Here is a 26,052-nt window from a genome sequence, read left to right as displayed (position 1 = left end):
GTAAAGTTATATGGCAGGCATTATTTGGTGTCTGGATTTCAGTTGATTAAAATTAAAAATAGTTTTGTCACAGTTTTTTTTAGAAATATTTGCACCAAGGCAAGATGGATTACAAGTGCATGATAAAGTATAACTTTAAATAATATTTACTAAAAATATGACAATAGATGGTAGAATATAAACTTAGATGTAACACACAACAAACTATGCCTTAATGTGAACAAATACATTTTATGGTCTTCCACAGATATGGAATAACTATGGTAGAAAGTTTACTTCTACTTCAATAGAAGAGTAAGTCATTTAGACACCTATGCAGAGACACACTTATAAATATAATAGAGGCCTGGTGCACAAAATTCGTGCACAGGGGGGTGTGTCCTTCAGCCCAGCCTGCACCCTCTCCAATCTGGGACCCCTCGAGGGATGTCCAACTGCCCGTTTAGGCCCAATTGTGGTGGTAAACACTGAAATGTTTAGGATTGGGCCTAAAAGGGCAGTCGGACATCCCTCTCACAATTCAGGACTGCTGGCTCCCAACTGCTCACCTGCCTGCCATCCTGATTGCCCCTAACCGCTTCTGCCTGCCAGTCTGATCACCTCCTAACTACTCCCCTGCCAGCCTGATTGCCCTATGCCATTCCCTGCAGGCCTGGTCACCCCTAACTGCCCTCCCCTGCAGGCCTGGTCAACCCTAACTACCCTCCCCTGCAGGCCTGGTCACCCCTAACTCCCCTCCCCTGCAGGCCTGGTCCCCCCAAACTACCCTCCCCTGCAGGCCTGGTCCACCCCCAACGGCTCTCCCCGGCAGGCCTGGGTCCCCCCCAACTGTCCTCCCCTGCAAGCATGGTAACCCCCAACTTCCCTCCTTTGCTGACCTGGTCACCCCTAACTGCCCTCCCCTGCAGGCTTGATCGCCCTCAACTGCCCTCCCTTGCAGGCCTGGTCCCTCCCAACTGTCCTCCCCTGATGGCCATCTTGTGGTAGCCATCTTGTGTCCACATGGGGGAAGCCATCTTTGACCACATGGAGCAGCCATCTTGTGTGTTGGAGTGATGTTCAATTTGCATATTAGTCTTTTATTAGATAGGATAGAGGCCTGCTGCATGGGTGGGGGCCAGCTGGTTTGCCCTGAAGGGTGTCCTGGATCAGGGTGGGGTTTCCCTTGGGGCGTGGGGTGGCCTGGGCAAGGGGCCTATGGTGGTTTGCTGCTGTTTGCTCCACCCAAGTGGAGGCCCTGGTATCTGGGATTTATTTATCTTCTATAATTGAAACTTTGTACCCTTGAGTGGAGGCCTGGGCCAGCTAGGGTCTGCAGAAAACTTGGCTTCCTCCATTGCTGGGGAAACCCAAGACTCCACCTCACTCCGTGGCTGCAGCCATCTTGGTTGAGTTAATTTGCATACTTGCTCCTGATTGGGTGGTGGGCGTGGCTTGTGGGTGTAGCAGATTGATGGTTAATTTGCATATTACTCTTTTATTAGATAGGATTAGATTACAAGCATGATCATTGCAATTTATTTCATTAACATTTTAATAGTCTTCATTGCATGACATTTAGAATAAAACCATTATAACATTCTAGAGTCTGGTAAAGGGCAATAACAAGTGATAATTACTTTCTATTTCTACAACTACTACTGTTCTGTTTACTATGAAAGAAAACTTAAGGTTTGAAGGACAAGAGAATGGACACAATTTGTTTGCAATTTAGCCTTAGGAAAGAGAGAGAGCAGCCCAGCTGGTGTGGCCCAGTGGTTGAGCATGGACCTATGAACTGGAGTTCGATTCCAGTCAAAGGCACATGCCAGGGTTGTGGGCTCAACCCCCAGTAGGGGGTGTGCAGGAGGGAGCCAATCAATGATTATCTCTCATCATTGATGCTTCTATCTCCTACTCTCTCTCCCTTCATCTCTGAAATCAATAAAAATATATGTTTTAAAAGAGAGAGAGCAAAACATATTAAAACGAGAGTCTTGCTACTGCATTCTCAAGAGGCATGGCTTGAACATATTCTGGAAGAAGATAATGCACCATTGCAGTACATTTTGAAGACATTTTCCTAGAGAGACCCTACCCCAGGTGGTCTGGTCCAGGAAGCTCTTTGACTTTATTGTCTTGAGATTCTCCATCCCTATCCAAGGACAACAGAGACATTGGAAGCACTAGAGAGGTGAGATTCGAAATCAATAAAACAAATGCTGACAGAGTTAAAGAGAAAACCTGACAAATTCACCAATTCAGTTGGGAACTTCTACGCCTGCTCTCATCAACTGATAGAACTAACGGAAGAAAGTCAGCAAGGATTCAAATGTGAACAATAGGAAACTCCAAAAGAATTTAATTGATATAGATAGGATAATCTATTTAATAAAATATTACATACATAGTACATGTATATTTTTGAAAATATCCAGGAAACATTCACCAAGATAGACCATAAAACAAAACTCAAAATTTTTAAACATATTGAAATCATACAGAATGCGTTATCTGACTTAAATAGAATCAAACTAGAAATTAGTAGCAGAAAGACAACAGAACAAATTCTCTAAATATCTGGAAATTTTAAATGACATTTACAAATTATTCATAGGAAAGTCCTAAAGGAAACAAAAATATTTGAACCTAAATGAAAACAAAATACAGTATATCAAAATATGCGGGACACACCCAAAGCAGTGCTGAGAAGAAAATTTATAGCTAAATTTATAGTTAAATTTATACCTTCTATTACAAAACTCATGTCAATAACTTTAGTTCCTACCTCAAGAACTAGAAAAAGAATAAAACATAAACTCATAAATAGAAGGAAATAAGTAATAAAGATAAAAGCAGAACAAGGAAAATTATTTAAAATAAATAAAACAAATTTCTGATTCTTTAAAGAAATAACTTAAATTGATAAACACCTAGAAAGATTAAATATATTTTTAAAGGAAGAAGACAAAAATCACTAATTCAGAATAAAATATGGGATAATACTACAGATTCCCAGGCCTTTAAAAAGATAATAAAAGTATACTATGAAAAATGTATGTTGATATACTTGAAAACATCAGAGAAATGGGCCATTACCTCAAAAAAAAAAAACACAAACTACCACAGTGAAACAGATGATTGAAATTGCCTATACCATCAAAGCAATTGTATTCATAAATAAAAATTCCAGGTGGTAGCTCTACATTGGAAGGTATTATTGAATAATTTCACTAAATATTTAAAGAACGAGTAATATCAATTTTACAAAATATCCTTCAGAATATATAAAATGAGGGAACATTTCCCAAATAATTTAATGAGACAATATTACCTTGATACCAAAAGGAAAGACAGTACAAAAAATAAATAAATAAAATAACCCTGTCCACTGATATCTCTCATGGAATTAAATGCAATAATCCTCAACACATTTAAACAAACTGAATCATCAGTGTATAAAAAGATGAAGTGAAATTTAGTCCAAGTATGAAAGGCTTGAGTTCAGCTTTTAAAAATCAATCAATGTAATCCACTCTATCAATAAGATAAGGAAGAAAAAACACATGGTCATACCAATCAATGCAGAAAAGCTTCTGGCAAACCACAACATCTATTTATAATAAAAACTCTCAGCAAGTTTGAAATAGAGAGGAATTGACTCACCTTGATAAAAAATTGTCTAAAATAAACCTGAATGTAACATTGTACCTAATCGTGAAGAACTGAATACCCTTCCCCTAAGATTAGGAACATGGCAAAAATGTCATCTCTCATCACTCTTATTCAACATAGTATTGTCTATCCTATATAATAAAAGCCTAATATGCAAATCGATCAAAAGGCGGAACGACCAGGGTGCAGATGGCTCAATGCAGGAGCTGCCCCCAGCCCGCAGGCCCCAGGCCAGCCAAGGCGGGTGCCAGTGCCCCCCCCCCCCCCGCCCCGATAGCCTCACCAGTTGCCCCACAGAGGGAGGCGACTGGCGGCAGGGGACAGGGCCAACAAGCGGGTGGCGCCAGGCCAGCCAAGGCAGATGCCAGCAGGGGCTCCCCGATTGTTCCACAGATCGTCCCTGATCGCTGGCCAGGCCTAGGGCCCCTACTTGTGTACGAATTTCGTGAACTGGGCCTCTAGTGTTCTAATAAGTGCAGCAAAAACAGAAAATAAAAATGCAGACAGATCAAGGGGTAGGATTAAAATTCTTCCTGTTGTCAAAACCGGTTTGGCTCAGTGGATAGAGCATCGGCCTGCAGACTGAAAGGTACCAGGCTCGATTCCGGTCAAGGGCATGTACATTGGTTGTGGGCACATCCCCCGGTGGGGGGTGTGCAGGAGGCAGCTGGTCGATGTTTCTCTCTCATCGATGTTTCTAGCTCTCTATCCCTCTCCCTTCCTCTCTGTGAAAAATCAATAAAATATATTTAAAAAAATAAAAATAAAAAATATATATATATAAAATTCTTCCTGTTTATAGAGAACATCATTATCAATGTAGAAAACCTACAAAACAAACAGATAAACAAGAACTCCTACAACTAATAATTGAATTAGGAAGTTTGCAGTATAGAAAATGAAGAAACACAAATCAATAGTAATAATGAACATACAGAAAATAAAATTAAAACACAATCACTCCAATGAAACCATATACTTCATAAATAGCACAGTAATAAAACATGCAAAGGATTTTTGATGTATTATACAATGAAAATTACAAAATGCTTATGAAAGAAATCAAAGACCAAATAAATGAAGATATCATGTTCATGAATTGGAGGACTCAACACTGTAAAATGTCAATTCTTGCCAAATTAATCTATAGGCTTACTGAAATGCCTATCAAAATCCCAGAAATATGTTTTATAGACATAACCAAGCTTATTCCAAATTTTCTATGTGAAGACATAGGCCCTATCTTAGTTAAAACGATCTTGACAAAGAAAAATTGTATTTTGATATTAATAATGGTTCTACAGCTATAGTAACCAAGAAGGTGTGGTATTGGTTGAGAGGAATATATGTACAGATCATTAGAATAGAAAAATGACCCAGAAATAGACCTTCACAAATACACTCCACTGAATTTTAACATAGGTGCAAAACCAATTCAGAGGAAGGATAGTTTTTACAATAAATTATGCCGGTTCTACATATTTTGACATCTATAGCAACACTCTTTTAAAAAATCGATGTTGGCATAAACATACTGTGTTTAAAAGGTTATATCAAACTGCATTTTAGACATAAATGTAAAACTTACAACTATTCAAGTTTGGGGGAGCAAGGGGAAAAGAAGAGAAAATGTTGGTACCTAGCACTAGATGAAATCTTAGACTTGGCATCAAAAGCATCATGCATAAAAGATAAACTGGAGCTAATTGAAATTTAAAAAAAAAAAATTCTCTATACAAACCTCTGTGAAGAGGTTAAAATGATAATTGCTCCCTAGAGACTGGGAGCAAGAATTTGCAAACGAAATATCCAACAAATGGTGTCTATCATATTTAAGAACTCTCAAAACTTAGTTAAAAAAAGTTGAAAGTGAACAAAGGACCTGGAAAGATATTTAATCCAAAATATGCATTGCAAATAAGCATGTGGAAAGGTGTTAAACATCATTAGTCATTAATTAGGTAAAAGAAAAATTAAAATCCCATGAGCCAGCACAACGCACTTACCAGAATGGCTGAAATGAAAAACAGCAACAACATTAAATACTGGGGAGGATGTAAAAAATTAGATCACTGAGATATTGCTGGTGAGGATGTAAAATATTACATCCACTCTAGAAAATTTGATACTTCCTTAAAAAAAAGTAAATATGCTGTTACTATTCAACTCAGCAATTGTATACACTTACATTTATCCTGAAGAAAAGAAACTGTGTTCACACAAACACCTGTACATAACCGTTCAGAGCTTTATTTGTACCTGGTAATAGCCCCAAACTGGAATCAGCCCAGATGTCCTTCAGCACAGGATTGGTTAAGCAATATGTGGCGCATTTCTATCGTGGAGTCCTACTGAGCAAAAGATTGATACACGCAACAACAACTTGAGTGAATCTCCAGACTTATGCTGAATGAACAACAAGATGGTTACAAGTTATATCCTATCTAATAAAGAGGGAATATGCTAATTGACCATTACTCCATCACAAAAATGGCTGTATCCACAGCTGAGGCCAAGTTCCCATAAGAAGCCTTAACGAGCAATCAGCAGGGATCTGAGGCTATGCCCTCCCCCGCCCCCGTGGGGCTTGACAGGGGACTTCAGGCCGCGCTCCCCACCTGGCAGGGCTTGACAGGGGACCTCAATGTGCGCTTCCCATCCTGGTGCTGGTCTAGGGGACCTCAGGCTGCGCCCCCCGCCCCAGCACCAGGCCAAGGTGCGCTTCCCATCCTGGTGCTGGTCTAGGGGACCTCAGGCTGTTCCCCCCGCCCCAGCACCAGGCCAAGGTGCGCTTCCCATCCTGGTGCTGGGCGAGGGGACCTCAGGCCGTGCCCCCCACCAGGTGGGGCTTGACAGGGGACTTCAGGCCGCACCCCCCACCCAGCAGTGCTTGACAGGGGACCTCAAGGTGTGTTCCCCGTCCTGGTGCTGGGCTAGGGGACCTCAGGCTGCTCCCCCCACCTGGTGGGGCTTGACAGGGGACCTCAGGCTGCGCCCCCCACCCCAGCACGGGGCCAGGGGACCTGAGGATGCGCCCCCTGCATGGCTGGGCTTGACAGGGGACCTCAGGCCGTGCTCCCCACCCAGTGGGGCTTGACAGGGGATCTCAGGCCATGTCCCCCACCTAGCAGGGCTTGACGGAGGACCTCAAGGCATGCCCCCCACCCTGGTCTGGGTTGGGGGACCTCAGGCCACGCCCCCTGTCCTGGCGCTGGACCAGGGTATCTGAGGCTATGCCCTCTGCCTGGCAGGGCTTGACAAGGGTGGGACTGGCTGGGTCTGGATCTAGCCCAATGGGGGGGGGGCAGGCCGAGTCTGGGTCTCATGCGATTTTGAGGTGCATGTGGGTGGGCAGGGAATTGACTCTGGGTCCCATGGTGTGCCCCAGACTCTGATAGGAAGGTTTTCATATACATTTTACTAATTTTCTTTCATCTCTGAAATTTCTATTATAGAGAAAGGGCAAATAGCAATATTAAATTATTTCCTCTAATTAATCCTCTTTTGTGGATGTGCACGAATTTTGTGCACTGGGTAACTGGTATTCCTATAATATATGAAATGACAAAATTGTGGAAAAGAACACATTAATTTTTGTTATGGTTAGAGATATTGGGGGATGGAGAGGTGGCAGGAGGGAAAATTGGTGTGGTTACCAAAGGAAAATGAGGAATTCTTGTGGTGTTGGATTGTTCAATATGGTACCTGTAGGCCTATGCAGATGATAACTGTTTTATAGAACTTAAAGCTCACAGAGAGACATAAATCAGTACAAGAAGTCTTTTGGAAATCTGAATAAAATTAGTAGATTGTATCAATGTCAATATCCTGGTTGTGATAATAATGGAACAATTATAGAAAAAGCACTTGATTTCTCCAAGCAGAAAACCAGTCATAAACCTCTCCCCAGAATAGTGCATATTCTTAGGAAAAATGTAATATAAATTAAGATGACTAGGAGAAGTAACCAGAGGTACTAGTGATGAAGCTAGACTAAATCCCTGTCATCTATATCAATGCCTAATGCTTTCTGAAGTCAATGATAGGGCATCCTTTATTCTTATCCCAAAAAGTGGGAAGTGATTGTGCCTATCCTACCTAATAATAGACAAATAAGCAAATTGACCGTACCTTCGCTATGCCCACGATTGTCCAGGAGGTGCGGGGGGGGGGGGCGGGACTTGGGGTGGCGGGGGTGGCTGATTGGACTGGAGGGATGCTGAGCTCGCATCGCCAGCAGTCTGCACCATGGCTGTGCTGCGGCACAGAAGGGGCTTCTGGGGCAGCGAGCTCACGTCCCGCCGCGGACCATCAAAAGCAGGGGAGCTGGGTGCCTGTCCACTCCGGCACCAAGCGCGCTGGAGGCTTCTGAAAGGCCTGGTGCACCAGCGATCGAAAGCAAAAGCGTGGGAGCTAGGTGCCTGTCTGCTCAGGCACCAGGCTTTTCAGAAGCCTTCGCCGTGCCGGAGGCTTCTGAAAGGCCTGGTGCACCAGCGGACAGGCACCCAGCTCCCCCGCGATCGAAAGCATAAGCGTGTAGGGGACCCTACAAGTGCATGATTTAATCATGCACTGGGCCTCTAGTCTATAATTAAATGGGAAAGAAATGAACATGTCAATAATTTACATATGATAAGAAGACAACCAATGGAAGAACTATACTGTTAGTGATAAAATTATATGGAAAGAACAAAAAAAGAGATAGGATATGTAAACCAGTAGATCTCACATACCAAAGTAGGAAGTCAAGATAAAATCTAGTCATGTTAAAAGAAAAGAACTAAAATCTTACATATTGACTTTTATCTTTAAAGAAGGGCTGTGAGGAAGGAATGGTAGTCAAGAAGAATATTAATTTTGCTATAACTGCTTTTGTGCTAATTTGAATCCCCCCTATGTACATGTATAATAAAAATAAAAATAAAATAATAAAGATAACATAAAGACATGTATGTAGAGAAAAAAATACTCAGTTTCATTAAAGGGGAAGAATTATTTTATTTAGAAGTTTCAGTATCATTCAAGATTATGCGAAAAGATTAAGCTCATGTATGTTCAATTAAGATGATCATTATTTTTCAGGTGCCATTATTAAGAGAGAGTATAGCTATTTTCGACACCATTGAAGGTTCTTTTCATTTTACTCAAGGTATCCTAATGTATCATTATTAAACTGAGCCTAAAAACTAGTGGTTCTGAGAGACACTCATTTAGGACAGTGTTGCTTGCTTTAAAAATGCTGATATTGGCTCCTGTTTTCAGATTTCCTGACTTCAATGATCCAATGTACAGTCTGAACTTGAGGGTTTTTATGAACTTCCCTTCGTACCTTGGATGTTAAGAAAGGTACGAAGAAAGGTTGAAAACTACAGCTATGCATCTCATCAATTTTTGTGCCAGAGTAAAATATACCAGATCAAATATTTGTTTTTGATACATTAACTAAATGTACCATATACTTATCTCCTTGCTATTTTCAACTTCTCTTATAGACACCAAGATAAATTTAGCCTCAAAGCATAGAAGAAACTACTTACATGCAAATTAACCACTCTTCAGAAAGTCTTAGTCTTGCACAGCTGCACTGTCTTTGACGCTCCTCCCCCAGAAACATAAATATTGACTTAATGTTTGTGCCGATAATTGATGATAATTAGATATTATTTTATCCTTCTGCATCTAAATGTTTATAAAAATAGTAATAAAAATCAAACCTCTTCATGGTCCATTTAATCCAATGGAACAATAATAACAGGGTTCAAAGAACAAGACTAACAATGGCAATGCCAGAAGAAGAAGAAACACAGTATAAACTCATAATACAGGTCATGAAAGAGCGGATGTAATTCCAAGTAAAAAAAAATATACGTCTCTCTTACCACATTTTCTTTCTGTTTAGTGCCCTCTTATTTTAATTAAAAGTAGTTTATATTGCCTTGAGTCCTACAGACGCGTTTAATACTTCTCATAATTTTGATATAACAATAGAAAGAACTCATGCATGCAAAGCAGCTAATGAACTGAACAAGCAATTACCGAGCAGACAAGGTATTTCAGAACAAGTTTATGAATCATTATAAAAATACATTATAAAAAAATATATATAGGATAATCCCTTTCTTTAAAAAAATGGTGGACATTGAAGTGAGTTCAAAAATGAAAGATCGTGACCTCTAATTAGTCTGAGTTCTATTTATTTAAAAATAGGATGTATTTTAAAATGAAATGTATTGACTGTATCTTGGTGACACAATCAATAAAATAAAATAATGAAGTAAAATAAAATTCAAATATATTAAACTTTCCCATATAGATTGGGAATTATTTTAAACTATATACCGTATAGGTGTGTGTGTGTGTGTGTGTGTGTGTGTGCACACATGCATGTATTACAAGTGTGTCTTTTGTGCACTCCACACCTGACTTGGGAAAAATCAGTACCCCATTGTGAGACTTTTGACAGAAGAGAGAGCTTTGTCTCAATTATGGAACCTCAGGAGCCAGACTGCATCTTCCTACTGGGAGCAGCCAGGCCACTGGCATATGACTTAGGCTGGGCCAACACATGCTCCTGTCTGCAGCTTTGAAACTGGATCAGTGACACGAAGACCAACGGACAAAGCAGATATTACTTATGACCATGTTTTCAACAACACAATGGCAATAGCAGTGCAAGTCCAGAGGCAGAAGTGTCTGTGGCAATGTTCTGACATTTTCCCTTGCGTAGCATCTTCTTCCCTTGGTTCCTGCTTTACCTCAACACTGATTCAATGGCTGGCTTCTCTGCCAGTTCTATGGGCTATCCAACATCCATTTGGAAAGTTACTTGTGCTTCAATGACTCAGAATCAGATTCTGTTGCTGTCCAGAAGGTGATCTATTAAATCATGGTTTGAGTACAAGCACAGACACCCCCCCACACACAAATACATGAACAGTAATGATTTGAAACAAAGGAATGAGAGTCTGCATATATAATAAAAGCATAATATGCAAATTGTCCCCTCGTGCGGTCATTCGACCGGAAGTTCGACCATTCGCTATGACGTGTGCTGACCACCAGGCCAAGGCGGGGTCCCAGTCGGGGCTGTGGGGCTGCAAGGCTGGGGGTGTGAGCTGGGGCTGTGAGGCTGGGGGTGCAAGCTGGGGCCTCATCTCTGCCGGCCACCCAGAGGGACCCCATCCATGTATAAATTCGTTCCCTGGGCCTCTAGTTTATACATATTAAAGTTAGTCTTTTAGATCCATAGTGTTTGATTATGTTAAACATAACTCAGACCCTAACATGTGGAATTGGCAAATAATTGGGCATGTAAAATCCCTCTATACATAGCTGCAAGTAAGGGAATTCTTTTGATAACAGAGCACAGAAACTGATTGTACTATTGCCTGTAGATCTTAGAGTTGGACCTCACATACTTATGAGTTTGCAGTTTCAGGATGTTGCTTAGAATCCTAAGAACATCATTTATTTCTCTAATTCTAACTGTGCCTGGAGCCTGTTCTACTCTTCAGGCTTGCAAGTTAGTAAAACACGTCTTATTATTAAACTAGTTTCAGATAGTTTTCTTCAAAATCCAGCAGGGTATTACTAACTAATACAAACAGTTGTCAATTGCTAAAGCTGATGAGAAGGTTCAGGATGAGTGGCATGTTGAGGGATATGTAAGTTTTCACATGTTCTGTATTATTAATGGCTGACAGAAACAATTAAAAAGACTGAGGAAGCCCTGACCGGTTTGGCTCAGTGGATAGAGCGTCGGCCTGCGGACTGAAGAGTCCCGGGTTCGATTCCGGTCAAGGGCATGTACCTTGGTTGCGGGCACATCTCCAGTGGGAGGTGTGCAGGAGGCAGCTGATCGATGTTTCTCTCTCATCGATGTTTCTGACTCTCTATCCCTCTCCCTTCCTCTCTGTAAAAAATCAATAAAATATATAAAAAAAAAAAAAAAAGACTGAGGAAGATGAATCAGTTTACCACAAATGAGTGGAGAATACACAGATTCACATTACTTTATAGCCTTTCTCTATCACTGCTTAATATTGTTGTATGTGCTTCAGCCCTCTGGATTGGAGAAAATAACTTCTGAGGTAGTAAATTTAACTGAAAAATACTTCTTATCTTAAAAGTTTTATTGTTATCTTAATTTTTTTAAAGCCACTTTATTAGATTATGATTAACATGCAAAAATATGTATGTATTTAATGTATACACCTTGATGGGTTTGAAAATACCATCCTATATAATAAAAGGCTAATATACAAATGACCAAATGGTGGAATGACAGGTCACTATGATGCGCACTGACCACCAGGGGGCAGACACTCAACTCAGGAGCTGCCCCCTGGTGGTTAGTGTGCTCCCACAGGGGGAGCACCGCTCAGCCAGAAGCCCTGGGCTTACAACTGGCAAGCACAGTGGCAGTGGTGGGAGCCTCTCCCGCCTCTGTGGCAATGCTAAGGATATCCAATTAATGGCTTAGTGGGACTAAGCCATCAGTCAGACATCCCCCCAGGGCTCCCGGACATGAAACCATCACTACAATCTATGCCATAAACAAATCTAATCCATCACCTCCAAAAATATTTTTGTTTATTATTATTTAAGAATACTTAACATAAGTTCTGTCCTCTTAGCAATTTTTACATATATAATACAGTGTTATTTTATTATCACTTAAGAATAAGATTCATTGTCCACTTCTGCCTCCTCAAAGCTTTGTCCTTTATCCATTCTGATTCCACTTCTGCTCTCTTGTTTCTACTCCCCCTATAGAATTTCATTTTCAAACTCTTTATGCAGATCTAGTTTTCGCTTTCCCCTAGTGACCAGAACTGAGGTGGTACTTAAGAAATTTTGAATAGATGAATATGAATAGTATTCAATTTTCATAAAAATAAACTCAACTCTGATCAAACTATAGTTCTAAATGGTACAAACCAAAAGGTATAGTCAGTATATTTTTATTTTTTATATTTTATATAATACTAGAGGCCTGGTGCACGAATTTGTGCATGGGTGGGGTCCAGCAGGCATTCCCCAATGGGGGCTAATCAGGACAAGGATGGCAGGGGGAAGGGGACCAAGAAGGTTTGCTACCTGCTGGCCATGGGGAGGCCGTGGGAGGTCAGCCAGCCCTTCTCCCCCAATGGGGGAGCTGATAGGGGAGAAGGCTGGCCAGGGGGGATGCAGGAGATTGGGGGGCCAATCAGAGCCCCCATCGGGCCGATTGTCTGCTGTAATGTGCATCATAGTGACTGATCATTCGGGTTGTTCCGCCATTCCGGTCACTTGGCTTTTATATATATATATATATTTTTTTTTACTGTTTAAATTTTATGTTATAATTATATTCTTTTAGTGTAGAAAAAGATTTCACACCGTATATTATTCTAATTTTTGTGAATATGGTGACAAATAAATCATGTATAGGAAACATAAATAATCCTACTGGAAGGGACTGATTATATTTCACTCTGTATTTCTTGTAATAAATGCCTGGTATTATCTTTATGAAATCTAAACAAAACAAAATAAAAAACTGGATGTATTTGAAGACCCTAACCAGGTTCAATTTCAAATTAAATGCCTTTGTTATGTGAGGTCCAGTGCAATTAAATGTTCAAATATACATTGGATAAAAATCAATAAAATTAAGGAAACAGATTCCTTCAGAATAATCCAATAGATATGTTGCAAAATATTCATTTCCTTAAGGCAAATACATGTTGAAGTAAATGATCTATAATTATGAAGTGCAATATGATTTTTTGAAATGTATATTTCTTCTCTTTAATATTTTGGGGGGCATTTACATTTTTAAGTCTACTGCATGAAAATATTAAAGCATGGTAAAAGATTACTATTATTTATATCTAGAAGATATATTAATAATATTTTCTAATTCAACATCTATTTTTAAACAAAGGAAAACCTGAGGCAAGATATGACTATAAAAATAGCAGCCAAAGTTAATAAAGACATGTCTCTTACTATATCTGATTAAAATGGTGCATAAAATTAAAAGGTAAAGGCAATTCAACTGAGCTAGAAACAGTGAAAGACATCTCTGTAGGGACAAGGAAGGAAAAGAGGACCTAGCAATAGGAAGGTCATTTCATCTGGCATCCAGGCTGATATTTCAGAGAATTCAAACCTGATACTTGCCCTGCATACCAAGAATTTGGTTTTATCTATCCTAAATATTAGAAACCATGACTTTTGGTCTACTCAAGGTATAAAATTAGAATAAAGATATCTGAATAAAGCAAAACTACTTGAAAACAACTGCAAGACATTGAATTAATTATCTACCTACCAGCTTTTTAAAAAGTAGCAAGGAGCCCAGCCCATGTGGTTCAGTGGTTGAGCATTGATCTATGAACCAAGAGGTCACAGTTTGATTCCCAGTCAGGGCACATGCCCAGGTTTTGGGCTCGATCCCAGTGTGGGGCATGCAGGAGGCAGCCAACTGATAATTCTTTCTCATCATTGATGTTTCTATCTTTTTCTTCCTCTCCCTTCCTCTCTGAAAATTAGCATGGAAGCCTGTGTTCTGTTAAAATTAGCAAGGAAGCCTAGATGAAAGAAATATGTTACAGCCCAGATGAAAGATATATGTTTTATTTTATAGTATTGTTGATGTTCTTGTTATTGCTATTTACATAAAATATCTGGACAAGAATCAGTAGTTAAAAATTTTAAAAATAATATTTATTCAGATTTATGAAACCAATTGGTTGCCAGCTGACAAAAAAGTTAAGTGGTTCTCGATGGATATTTCTCGAGCTTTATTTTGGAGGAATCTCACCAAAATCCCTATTCTTACATATCACACACACTATTGAAAACAAGTAAAAATAAAATTCTAAAAGGCATACCAGAATCAAATCTCCATGACAGTGAATAAACAAAAAATAATTCATCAAGCAATAAAGCACAAAAAATTAGAAAAGTTGAACAAGATTGTTTAAATAGATGGTTTGCAATTATTAAAATAATAAGGAAACAGAGTTCAAATGAAATGACATATTACTTTATAAAAAGATACCAAAAATGAGGAAATAAATCAGAAGAATTAGAAAATTCAAAATATATTCAAGCTAATATTCATGTTTAAGTCAAAGAACATACTTAACTATTGAACTTATTTGAAGAGAGCATTAAAGTGCTATAAGTAAATCCGACAGAAATTATATCAAATAGAAGCTTTAAAATAGAACAATAAATGAGAAACTTTCAAAGAAATAATGGATGCTATATTTTTATAAAGTATAAATATCTTAATAATTATACCAAAACAGCTGGTATCAACTGTTGAGTTGAATTTTATCTGACCAAGAACACCATGTGAACATGAAGACAGCCATTCATAAGTCAAGAAGAGAGGTTTGAAAAAATGAATCCCTCAGAAGCCACAAATGTAACCAACCTTGATGGCATCTTGATTTCAGATTTCTAGCTTCCAGAACTGTGAGACAATAAATTTCTGTTGTTTATGTTTAATCCACTTAGTTTATAATACTTATGGCAGCTCTAGCTAATCAATACACAGACCAAGAAAAATAGGAAGCCAAAAAAAAACCAGAAAACCCAGAACCCAGACACAGTAATGGATCTATAGTTCATAAACTCAGTGATAATCCTAGTATCAACCCACGAGAAAAATAAAAAAGGCAATTTAAAATGGAATTTCAGCAAATTTCTCATTATCAAAATTAGAGTCCAGAATAAAACAATAATGAAAAACTGATCCTAGAATCCTACACAAAAAAATAATGACTCAATTAAAAAAAGAAACAGAGCATTTACTGTCCACAGTTTGAATTGAAAAACAAAAACAGCCCAGCCGGTGTGGCTTAGCGGTTGAAGGTGGACCTATGAACCAGGAGGTAGAGGTTCGATAACTGGTCAGGGCACATGCCTGAGTTGCAGGCTCAATCTCCAGTGTGGGACATGCAGGAGGCTGCCGATCAATGATTTTCTCTCATTATTGATGTTTCTATCTCTCTTTCCCTCTCTGAAATCAATAAAAATATATTAAAAATTAATTAATTAATTAATTTTAAAAAAGAGTAAAGGTTGTGTATAGGCAATGAGAAAATCAAACCCAGAGAAAGAACAAAGGTAGAAGCAATGAGGAACAAATATATTGATAAATGTGGGTAAATTTAAGAAAAAAAATGTTGAAATGGTTTTAATAATAATGAAAAATCAGGAAGGTACTTTTTAAAAAAATTAGAAAGATACTAGACAAATAGGACATAAAAAAGAAGTGATTAATGTTTAAATACCCTATGGTAGTTGTAGTGTTTATGATAACTGTAATAGGATAGTTGTCAAGTTTAAACTTTATAAAGTACCTGTTAAAAATAAATAGGGCATCCTCATCTTTCGGAAAGCAGTAAACTGAACCCAAAAAGTTTAACATAGAATCAAACAGGAGTTAAATGCTCTTAAGTATGTTAGGCATATAAATAAGTATACACTTAATACAATACTACTACTAAGAAGAAAAACAATAAGTACTAGCTTAAAAACAATTTGGCATATTAGGCATGTAAAACCAGAAAACACATTAAGTGATAAAAGTTTGACCATTTTATGTTCTTATTATTCAGAAGGGAGGTAGAAATATGAAGTTTTGACCACTGAGGTAAAAAATACATGCAAAAAATTTAGAGCAAGCAGATATATAAAAAACATACAATATAAAAATTCCAAACTGGTAGAGAGAAATCCCAATAGACATCATTATGGTAGAATGAAAACAGAAAAAAAAAAAAAACAAGAAAAAAAATAAAACAAGACAAACACATAGTGCACATAAAATACAAAGTAAATTATCATTAATAAGCCAATGTGTATCGGAATCCACAGTAAACAATGGAATACAATTATACCTTAGAAAAATAAATTTTCAGAATGTATAAAAAAGCTAAAAGTTAAAACTAATCTGTATGTGTATTATAAAAGAAGCATGTAAAATATCCTTATAGTGATATAATAGCATGGACAAAATATTCTAAGACACTTTGACCAAGAAAAACACATTATGAGGATGTCAATTTCAGGCAAACAGTGACACTTATTGCCATTTTGGGCTGGATAATTATTTGCTGGGCGGGAGGGAGGGGCGCTGTCTATGTTACGGAATGTATAGCAGTTACCCTGGCCTCTAATAACTAAATGCCAACAATACCACATCCCTACTTGTCACATTAGAACTTTCAACAATTGGCCCTTTTGACTTTATGGCCTTGTTATTTAATTAAAATAATAAATTCTATTTACAGTTTTATTGATATGAAGACTAATATAATGTCTACTGAATTATATTTACTTTCATATCTTATTCTTTTTTTTTCTTGTTAATCCTCACCCGAGAATAGTTTTCCATTGATCTTTTAGAGAGAATGGAAGAGAAAGGGAAAGACTGAGAGAAGCATTGATATGAGAGAAACACATTGATTGGTTGCCTCTTCTTGCACAGGCCCTGACCAGGGCCCAGGCCAGAGAGGAGCTTGCAGCCAAAGTAGGTGACCTTGACCTGAATCAAACCCAGGACCCTTTGGTCCACAGGCCCATGCTCTGTCCATTGAGCCAAACTGGCTAGGGCTCAAATTTTATTCTTATTTTAAAATGCATTAAACATTTTTCCTTTAGGTATCTTTGACCTTAGTGATTACGCCAACTGTAACTAATAGATAATTTAGCTGAGGTGAAAAAAAAAAATGTATCCAGACATTAACAAATGCCCCCAGGGGTCAAAGTCACCTCTGGTTTAGCAATATTCACACACACACACACACACACACACACACACACACACACACGTGGGTACAATTATACTGGTATAGTAGTATAATGTGAATAAATACATATGATGTATCCATAACATATTTATTGCTTTGCATTGATGACCTTTTAAAAATTGTCAGTGTAGCGCTAAGAAAGGCTATGTAATTAATGCTAAAGCTGTTTAATCACTTAAACACTTTTTAAATTATTCAAATAAAATGCCATTTATTCTCTAAAAATACAACTAAACTGATGAAATCTGATTTATTAAAAGGTAATTATAAAGCATTACAAATTAAATGAAATATAAGCCAAGTCAAATTCCTCTTTAATGCTTTCAAGTTCCTATAGGATGGATCTAAATAGTTAAATTTCTATTACAACTACTGAGAAAGTTATATCCATATAAAACTGAGTACCATAATTAATTTCACATGCCATCATGTCATCACACTGTCATCTGTATAAAATTTAAATGTCATGTTTTGATACAGGAAGTTTTCCATTTTAAGGAAGTTATGATAAAATGTTCATAAAATTATCATCTTGACAATATTAAATGACAATTGGGACCATTTCTTGCTGTGCATTTAATTTAAATCCAGAGTTCATGATGACATTAAAGCTACCATATTTTTTTTCCAAAAAGCTTAAACCGTGTCATTCATTTCTACATAATGTAGTCTCTCTTTTTAACCTCAAAACCATCTATTAATTTAAAACTAGAGTACTCCGTATTCAAAGATATTTGAAGGTTCTCTTTTAAAGAAAGAAAAAAGTATAGAATAATGACAGTAACAGTGATGATGAAAAGGGGATTTCATGCACTATATACTAGAAACTAATTTTCATTAAAGGATCAGATGTGTTATGATTTCTTCTTTGGCAGTGCCGTAACTAATCCCTCTTCCCACGAAGAGGTCACTTAACTGTTTCAAGCATCGTTGGTTTTTATTACTTGAGGGATTTGGCAAGATGATTTCTTAGTTCCATTATACTGCCAGAATTCCTTGCTTACCCTCCATATGTTTGCTGTTTTTCAATAAAGCAAATCGTGAATAATTGCATAGAGTCAACACTCCTCTACACACAAATGTAAGATGTAGGGAGGGAGGTGAGGGAGACTGATGGAATTTTAGAACTAACCTCTTAACAGATATAAGCGATATATTCCACATATTATGATTTATATCTAAAATTTTCTAAGTTATAAGCAGATACACCATAAATGCAGGAAAGTAAATATGAAGAATGTAATTCATTTGTTTATCCTGAAAAAAATTTTAACTTTTTATAAGCTTTTATTATCAACTATATGTTAATATCAATGCACCCCTAAACCTAGCATAATATTGTTAATATGGACAATATCTATTTAGAGATATCCTGAATAAACACAAAATTTCCTTTGTTTCTTATATAAGAATGTTTTGCCAGTTAAAGAAGTCAATTAAATTGTTTTTAAAATGAAAATAATATGTATTTATGGAGCACAACGTTTAGCTAATTACATTTACCACTTGAAGTATAGAAAGCTTATTACCAGTAGTTGTGTGTTAATAGACATATTTCTAGTGTGTATCCTTGGTTAAATTTTACCAATTACATATGATTAAATATTCCTTATGTACACCAGTAAGGGTCGCTACTCTTTGCAACTACAACCTGAACATCAAGAATATAATTTTTAGCAAATATTAGATACATGCAATACAGCCAATGGCTAGTGCTAAAAATAAGGATTCAAATGTATTCAGATAATACTTTCTGCTATCTAACATAGCAATTCCATTTTTATACCATTCTTTTTCAGTTGGTAATATTTTTAATATATGTGATAAACTGGATATTAGGTTTTAACAAATGCATTTTTATCTACTGCCTCTAACTCTGAACCAATATGCTAAGGCTGCTCAACCACTCACTATGACATGCACTGACCACCAGGGGGCAGATGCTCTAACCAGTAGGTTAGCTTACTGCTGGGGTCTGGCTGATCGGGACTGAGCAAGATGGGCCGGACACACCCTGGAGCCCTCTCATAGTCCCTCCCTGGCCCCATCGTGCACTGGTGGGGACCCTCAGCCTGGCCTGAGCCCTCTCGCAATCCGGGACCCCGTGGGGAATGTCAGAGAGCTGGCTTCAGCCCGATACCCTAAGCCCCTTCCCTTGGGAGGGCGTCAGATGCAGGGCTCATGGCTGGAGAGCGCTGGCTGCTGCAGCAGTGCAAGCCTCTCCCAATCGGGACTGATTGGGTATGAGCCTGCGGCAGGCACAGTGGGGCCGGAATGAGTGGGAGTAGCAGGTAGGAGCTGCAGACAGCGCTGGTTTTGGCCAAATCCCTGCAGGCCACCCAGAGGGACCCCACCCGTGCACGAATTCATGCACTGGGCCCCTACTATTAAAATAATAAACTCTTATAAAGTAAAAATCATAAATGAATATAAAATGAAGAGCCATGAAGTGCCAGTAAAAAAAGAAATATTCATAGCCCCAAAAATATGAAAAGATGATCAATTTCACCCATAAGAGAAATGGAAATCAACATTACAGAGAGATGTAATTTTTCACTGATTGTATTTACAAAATTCCAACTTTTACAATCCTATCTGTGGGTATCGCTTAGAAAAACAATCACTCTTATTAGTATACATCACCGAGAGATGTGCAAACACGACAACACCTATAGAGAGGGATCAAGTAATTCCTACCAAAATTGAAGATTCATTGATCTTTGAATCAGAATCTCACTTCTAGAAATCTCTCTATAGATATACCTATTTGGATGCTAAATGATATGTGTACCAGGACATTTGGTATACTCTTCCATGTAATGTAACAAAACAACAACAATCAAAACATTGCACCAGAGTTCATGAACATTCATCAGAATGACTATGGGGAAGTAGTATGTCAGCAAAACTGATGAAGTAAAGACCTACAAAAAAATTCTCTCTCCCATAAAAACAATGGTTAGTGAGAGATATTTTATTTCAATAATTATCAGTAATTATCACAACCTAACATGACTACAAATCGTTATAGTTTATATGGAGTACTTCCCAGTGAATTACCACATTTGATCATTATAATGGGAACTGAGATTGATACTGTGTAAACAAAGATGAACTAGTCCCCAAAACTGCTTTGAAAGTATTCACAGTAGAGTAGGTAAGATAGACATTTTAACCGGAAGCTCACAAACATGTCCTGTAATTTACCATTAGTCAATATTGTAGACTTTGCAGGCCTTATTCTTTCTTGCCACTACTGGATTCTACCACTGTAGCTTAAAAACAGCCATATGCAAAACTTAAGTGCATGAGTGTAGCTGTATGCTAATAAAATATTATTTATGCAAACTGAAATTGGATTTCATATTAATTTTGAGTGTCACAAAATATTATTTTAAAAACTATTTTTACCAATCAAAAAATAAAACAAAACTTCTTTAGTAAGCAGGTAAAACCAAAACATGCAACTGGCTGAATTAGGCATGTAGGCTGTAGTTTAAATTACCTATAATCTAAACAATAAACCAAACTCTCTAATATACATGAATTAGTAATTGAAATGTCAAACAGTATTTCTCAGTTTTACATGTAAGGGAAAGAAATGCAGGAAAATAAATAGACTTGCCAGTTTTAATACAGATAATAAGCAGGGAAGCTATAACTCAAACCCAGCTCTCTGCTCCCTAATCATTATTATCTCATGAAGGCAATGAGTCTACTCAACAGTAGGTGTGATGTATGGCAGCCCTTTTAGGTTATGTGTGACATCTTAAATGAAATTATATTCTTGTTTTAATGGGATTTACTCCACACTGTTCAACTTTTAAAAAACTAAAAAATAGACTACATGGTCTATGGTGTTTTAAATGATTTTCAAAAAGAGAGAACCCTGCCTGGCTGGTTTAGCAGCAACCTCTGAACCAGGAGGTCACGGTTTGATTCCTGGCCAGGGCTTATGTCCAGGTTGCGGGCTCAATCCCCAGTGCGTTACATGCAAGAGGTGGCCGATCAATAATTCTTTCTCATCATTGATTTTTCTATCTTTCTCTCTTCCTCTCCCTTCGTCTCTAAAATCAATAAAAAAAATAAATTAAAAAAAAAGAGAGAACCCTTTTGTTTCAAAACTTTAATTATATTACCATATAATTAGTTCCAGGAGTGAAGGGTTTAATCTCTAACAAATGTGCTATTATATCTTCAGTATACTAAATATTCTATTATTTAAAAATATATTTAACCAGTCTATGAGCTCAAATTAATAAGATACAGTCACATGTTAGTTCTGGTATTGGATTTCTCATGATCATTACATTCTGGAATAAAATTATGGATCTTCAAATATGCATACATATAAGATATATATAATTTGTATATATATGATCCATATATATATATGAAGGTAAATGTATATGTATAATAGTTATACTATTTACCATTAGAAATGGCCTTATGATCATGGCCTTAACCATATATAAATGTCTGAGTAGTGAATAACATATATTGACCAATGTCAACAAAATAAATTCCCTCATTATAAATCTTATCATTGACTAAAAAAATTATCATAAAAATATGAGAAGTTGATATGTATCAAAATACTTAGGTTTGAGTTTTTATCAAAAGTCCAGCAAATTTTATCTATAATAATAAAAGGGTAATATGCTAATTAGACCAGATTTCTTCAGGACATCATTCCAGATGTCCTTCCTGACAAAGCCTGGGCTGAAGGGAAGTCAGCCCCGGTCCTGGGTGCCTGCGGGCGGCCCGAGGGAAGCCATTCCAGGTCCCAGTGCCTGTGGGCGGCCCAAGGGAAGCCAGCCAGGGTCCCGGGTGCCGGAGGGAAGCTGGTGCCAGAGGGAAGCTGGTGCCAGCAGCCAGGTGCCAGCAGCCAGGGAAAAGAAGGCCTACTCTTGCAAGAATTTTCATGCATCAGGCCTCTAGTTTGCTTCATAATGTGAAATATATCTATACATAAAAAATTAAAATGAAGAACTTAAGGATACGCCTGATGGAAATTTTTTTTCAGTTATTTTTTTCCTCTCCTTTTTAAGGATTATAGTAAAGGGACTATGAAGTTCATAACAAAAGTATTTTTCTAATAATTCAATATGCTATGCTTTTATTTTATACAAGTGTTCCCATTTAGTTCATGGGATACTTTGTAGGAAAAAACAATATATGGGATGAAAATAAGGTTTTTTTTTTGGTCTCATTTTAATATGCATATGAGGATGATGGAATTGTTTGAGATCTTTTTATGTGTGTTCCATATTCTGACTCCACAGCTCCTGCCTTATATGGAAAATACAGCTGCAACCCAGCCCCTGTTGGATGAGGGGTGGAACAGATGGCTTGTGATCTTGTATTGCCTACACATTAAGGCAGCATCATAGCTTGGATTAAGTACTTTTTTTTTGGTACTGACAATGCTAAAGTGAAAATAAATAGTCCAGCAGGGAGATGGAGCCTGCGGTCATGGAAATTCTACCGCTGTGCTTGCTGTTTCTCTCATAGGTACAGAGCTAACCTAAGTGTGGCTGCTTCCTAGATCGATGAGTAATTCATCAGAAGACCTCTCCACTTCCCACTCAATTCTTCTCCCTAGAGCCCAGATGACACATGCTTAAACTGTCCCATTTACTGGGCACACAATTTCCTATAGGGTTTGGTAAGCCATTAAATTGTTTTGTCTGGTATTGAGAGAAAGGAAAGTTGGCCTGAATTTACTGGTCATTTTATCAACTTCATTATTTTGAAATTTAACAAAATCTGTACATCTAGTGTATATTTAATCTATTAAAATATATTAAAATTTTTATGGAATATAATTTGAGGGGTTAGAAAAATATCCATGTGCTTATAAAGGCTGACAAATTCAAATACAATCTCTTTAATAGAACTATATTTATTAATATAGTAATGATATAGTATATTCTTTTTAGCCTCATGAGTATTTGCAATAAATTTTAAAAAATGTAAATATTAATATACCAATAAATGACATTGTGAATATACCGGCATGGTAATAAAGACAATTATTTAACTGTGCATTCAATGGTTTTCACTTTATATACTAGTATGAGAACAGAAAGAGTAATATGTTGGTAAAGAACATTCAGTCTAGAATTTATGGACCAATGTTTAGAGAGATGTGACTTGATTGGTAAAGTTCATTTTTTGCAATCTTTATTTTAAACTGTTCAGTTTAACTATTAGTATTCTATAACATAATTCACTTACGACTCCACACCTCTTCAAATTCAACTCCCACTCAACCCTAATATCACCTCAAAATTTCTCCATAGAGGAAAAGCAAACCAAACAACAAAAACTTACCTTTCCAACATATTGTGGATCGGGTCCCATATGTTCTTCTAAAACAAAGAACTGATTCCACACCCATCCCCTTTTGGGACGATGGTGGACTTCGGTCTCTCCTTCGATGTGCTTGGTTTGATTTCTGGTCACCTTGATGGAGCTGTGGTGAGCAGTTCCATAACACCTCTGCACAAAACAGAGACACACGAGGACTGGACAGATGCAAGACGTGCTCGTAATTTTCATTGTAAGATAACTTTCCAGTTCAGTTTTCTTCCTTTTCCTTATGAGCTACAAATGCTTAATGAGCATTCAAGAGAGAAGCCAAAGCATCCTTTGGAAGGACAGTCCAAAGTAAAGTGTTTAGCGTGTCCATGATTTAACTCTCCACCAGGGAAAGGTCAGATTGCATTTACATCCTGAAACACTTCAGAGATTCAAAGCTGCAGTGGTCTGATTCTTAGTCTTCAGAGTAGGTGAACACAGGCAACCATTTTCCACCTAATGGAAAGAGAGAAAATTACATACAGAACAAAACTTGGTAGGTTTAAGTATTTGCTCTGAATACAAAATATACTGTTATGCAGTATGATAGGAAAGAATGTGTGCAAATTATTATATAGACATTCATAAGCCTGTACACTGCACGTATTTTTACATGGACCTCCCTACCTGTACTGCTAATCTTCATATACATTTAGACTAAATGTATATTGAGGATATTTATATGTTTCTTGAAACAACAAAAATGCAGCCCTAGGGAGTATTTAATTGTTCAAAAACTGATGATGAGTGTGTGCACATGCCTGAGTGTGGTATGATTGCTTACAATACATGATCTATTAGGGACTCCATGCTAAGTGCAAATGTTTTGTTTGTTTTTGTATTTATTCAGTTTTGTTGAATGTGATAAAAATGTACTGGGCATTAATTGCCTACTACATGTGACTCACTGAACTTCAACAAAGTACTCCATAGAGTTGACAATTGTCACAGACCATCACAAGAATCCAGCAGGCACTTAAGCTGTTTAGTAAGTAAAAGAAAAGAAAACAAAAAAGCAGAAATGAAACTGAAAGTTACCCCATTCTCAGAGAGCAGATTGGCACAATAGATTCTGAGTAAGAATATCAAGTGGCTCAGTCATAGCTTGCATGGATTTTGATAGGCCTGCAGATACTACTCTATGGTGCAGTCCTAACATATAGGCGAGGCAAATATTAAAGCATGGGAATGACACTACACATAATTCCATCAGCCTTGCAAGGAAAGTTATAAGGAGAAAAGAGGGTGGCAAAAAGAACATAAAGGAAAAAGGTTTTGTCTTTCAAATGAAATGTTGCAGACTTGGACTTAGGTTTTAATACAATTGGACAATAAAGTAAAACTTGAGAAAGATTTCTGGAAGATAAAAAGAAATTATTTGGTAGAGAAAATGTTGACTGATATTATTAGCTTATTGAAAAATAAAACTGTGTAGTTTTAGTAAAGTCTCAATTTTCTCATTTACTAAGTTCTACTGCGTTTTTGTGTGTATGTGTATTTCAGTATGTATTTAGAAAAATTATACTGATTCAAGATTATAGCTATTTCATCTTGCAAAAATATTAGATGAATCATTTTCTCAGTCTATTAAGTTCACCCCTGTAAATCAGCACAAACTGAAAAGCGGATCTAAATGAATCACAAAGTGTTTGACATGACAATATAAATTATTTCAAAAATTGAGCATAAATAATCAGTCATCATATAACTCTTTTATACAATTGGTAAAAATGTTCATAATAAGTAGGAAATAAATAAATAAAAATTACATGAGACTGGCTGGCGTGGCTCAGTGGTTGAGCATCAACCTATGAACCAGGAGGTCACAGTTCGATTGCTGGTCAGGACACATGCTCAAGTTGTGGGCTCGATCCACAGTGGGGGGCATACAGGAGGCAGCCAATGGATGATTCTCCCTCATCATTGATGTTTCTATTTCTCTCTCCTTCTTCCTTCTTCTCTGAAATTAATAAAAAACTATACCTTTATTTTTTTAAATCACATAAGACCCACAGCTTTCCGACCAGTATATTTGTCCACAAATTAGGGTTAACAGTAATGTTGACTTCACAATTGTGCAAGTATTGTATTGGACATGAATTGGGAATTCATTTTTGTCATCTGGCAAATAAAATTAAATTTTGTGATACTTTTGAAAGTAAATATTTTTTTTTTCACTCAATGAGAAAAATAAGAGAATATATGTAATAATTTCAACAAT

General features: G+C 37.2%; 1 protein-coding gene across 1 annotated transcript in view; it reads right to left on the bottom strand.

Annotated features, from left to right (window-relative positions):
• Positions 1-24,032, bottom strand: part of CDH18 (cadherin 18) — a 213,568-nt gene extending 189,536 nt beyond the window's left edge. Inside the window, exon 1 of the mRNA XM_008161781.3 lies at positions 23,805-24,032. Coding sequence (XP_008160003.1) covers positions 23,805-24,032 — 228 coding nt within the window. The remainder of the gene's footprint in view (positions 1-23,804) is intronic.
• Positions 24,033-26,052: the final 2,020 nt, after the last annotated feature.

The sequence above is a fragment of the Eptesicus fuscus genome, chromosome 4, assembly GCF_027574615.1.
Source record: "Eptesicus fuscus isolate TK198812 chromosome 4, DD_ASM_mEF_20220401, whole genome shotgun sequence".
Classification (NCBI taxonomy): domain Eukaryota; kingdom Metazoa; phylum Chordata; class Mammalia; order Chiroptera; family Vespertilionidae; genus Eptesicus; species Eptesicus fuscus.
This window is presented reverse-complemented; position numbering and strand designations above follow the sequence as displayed.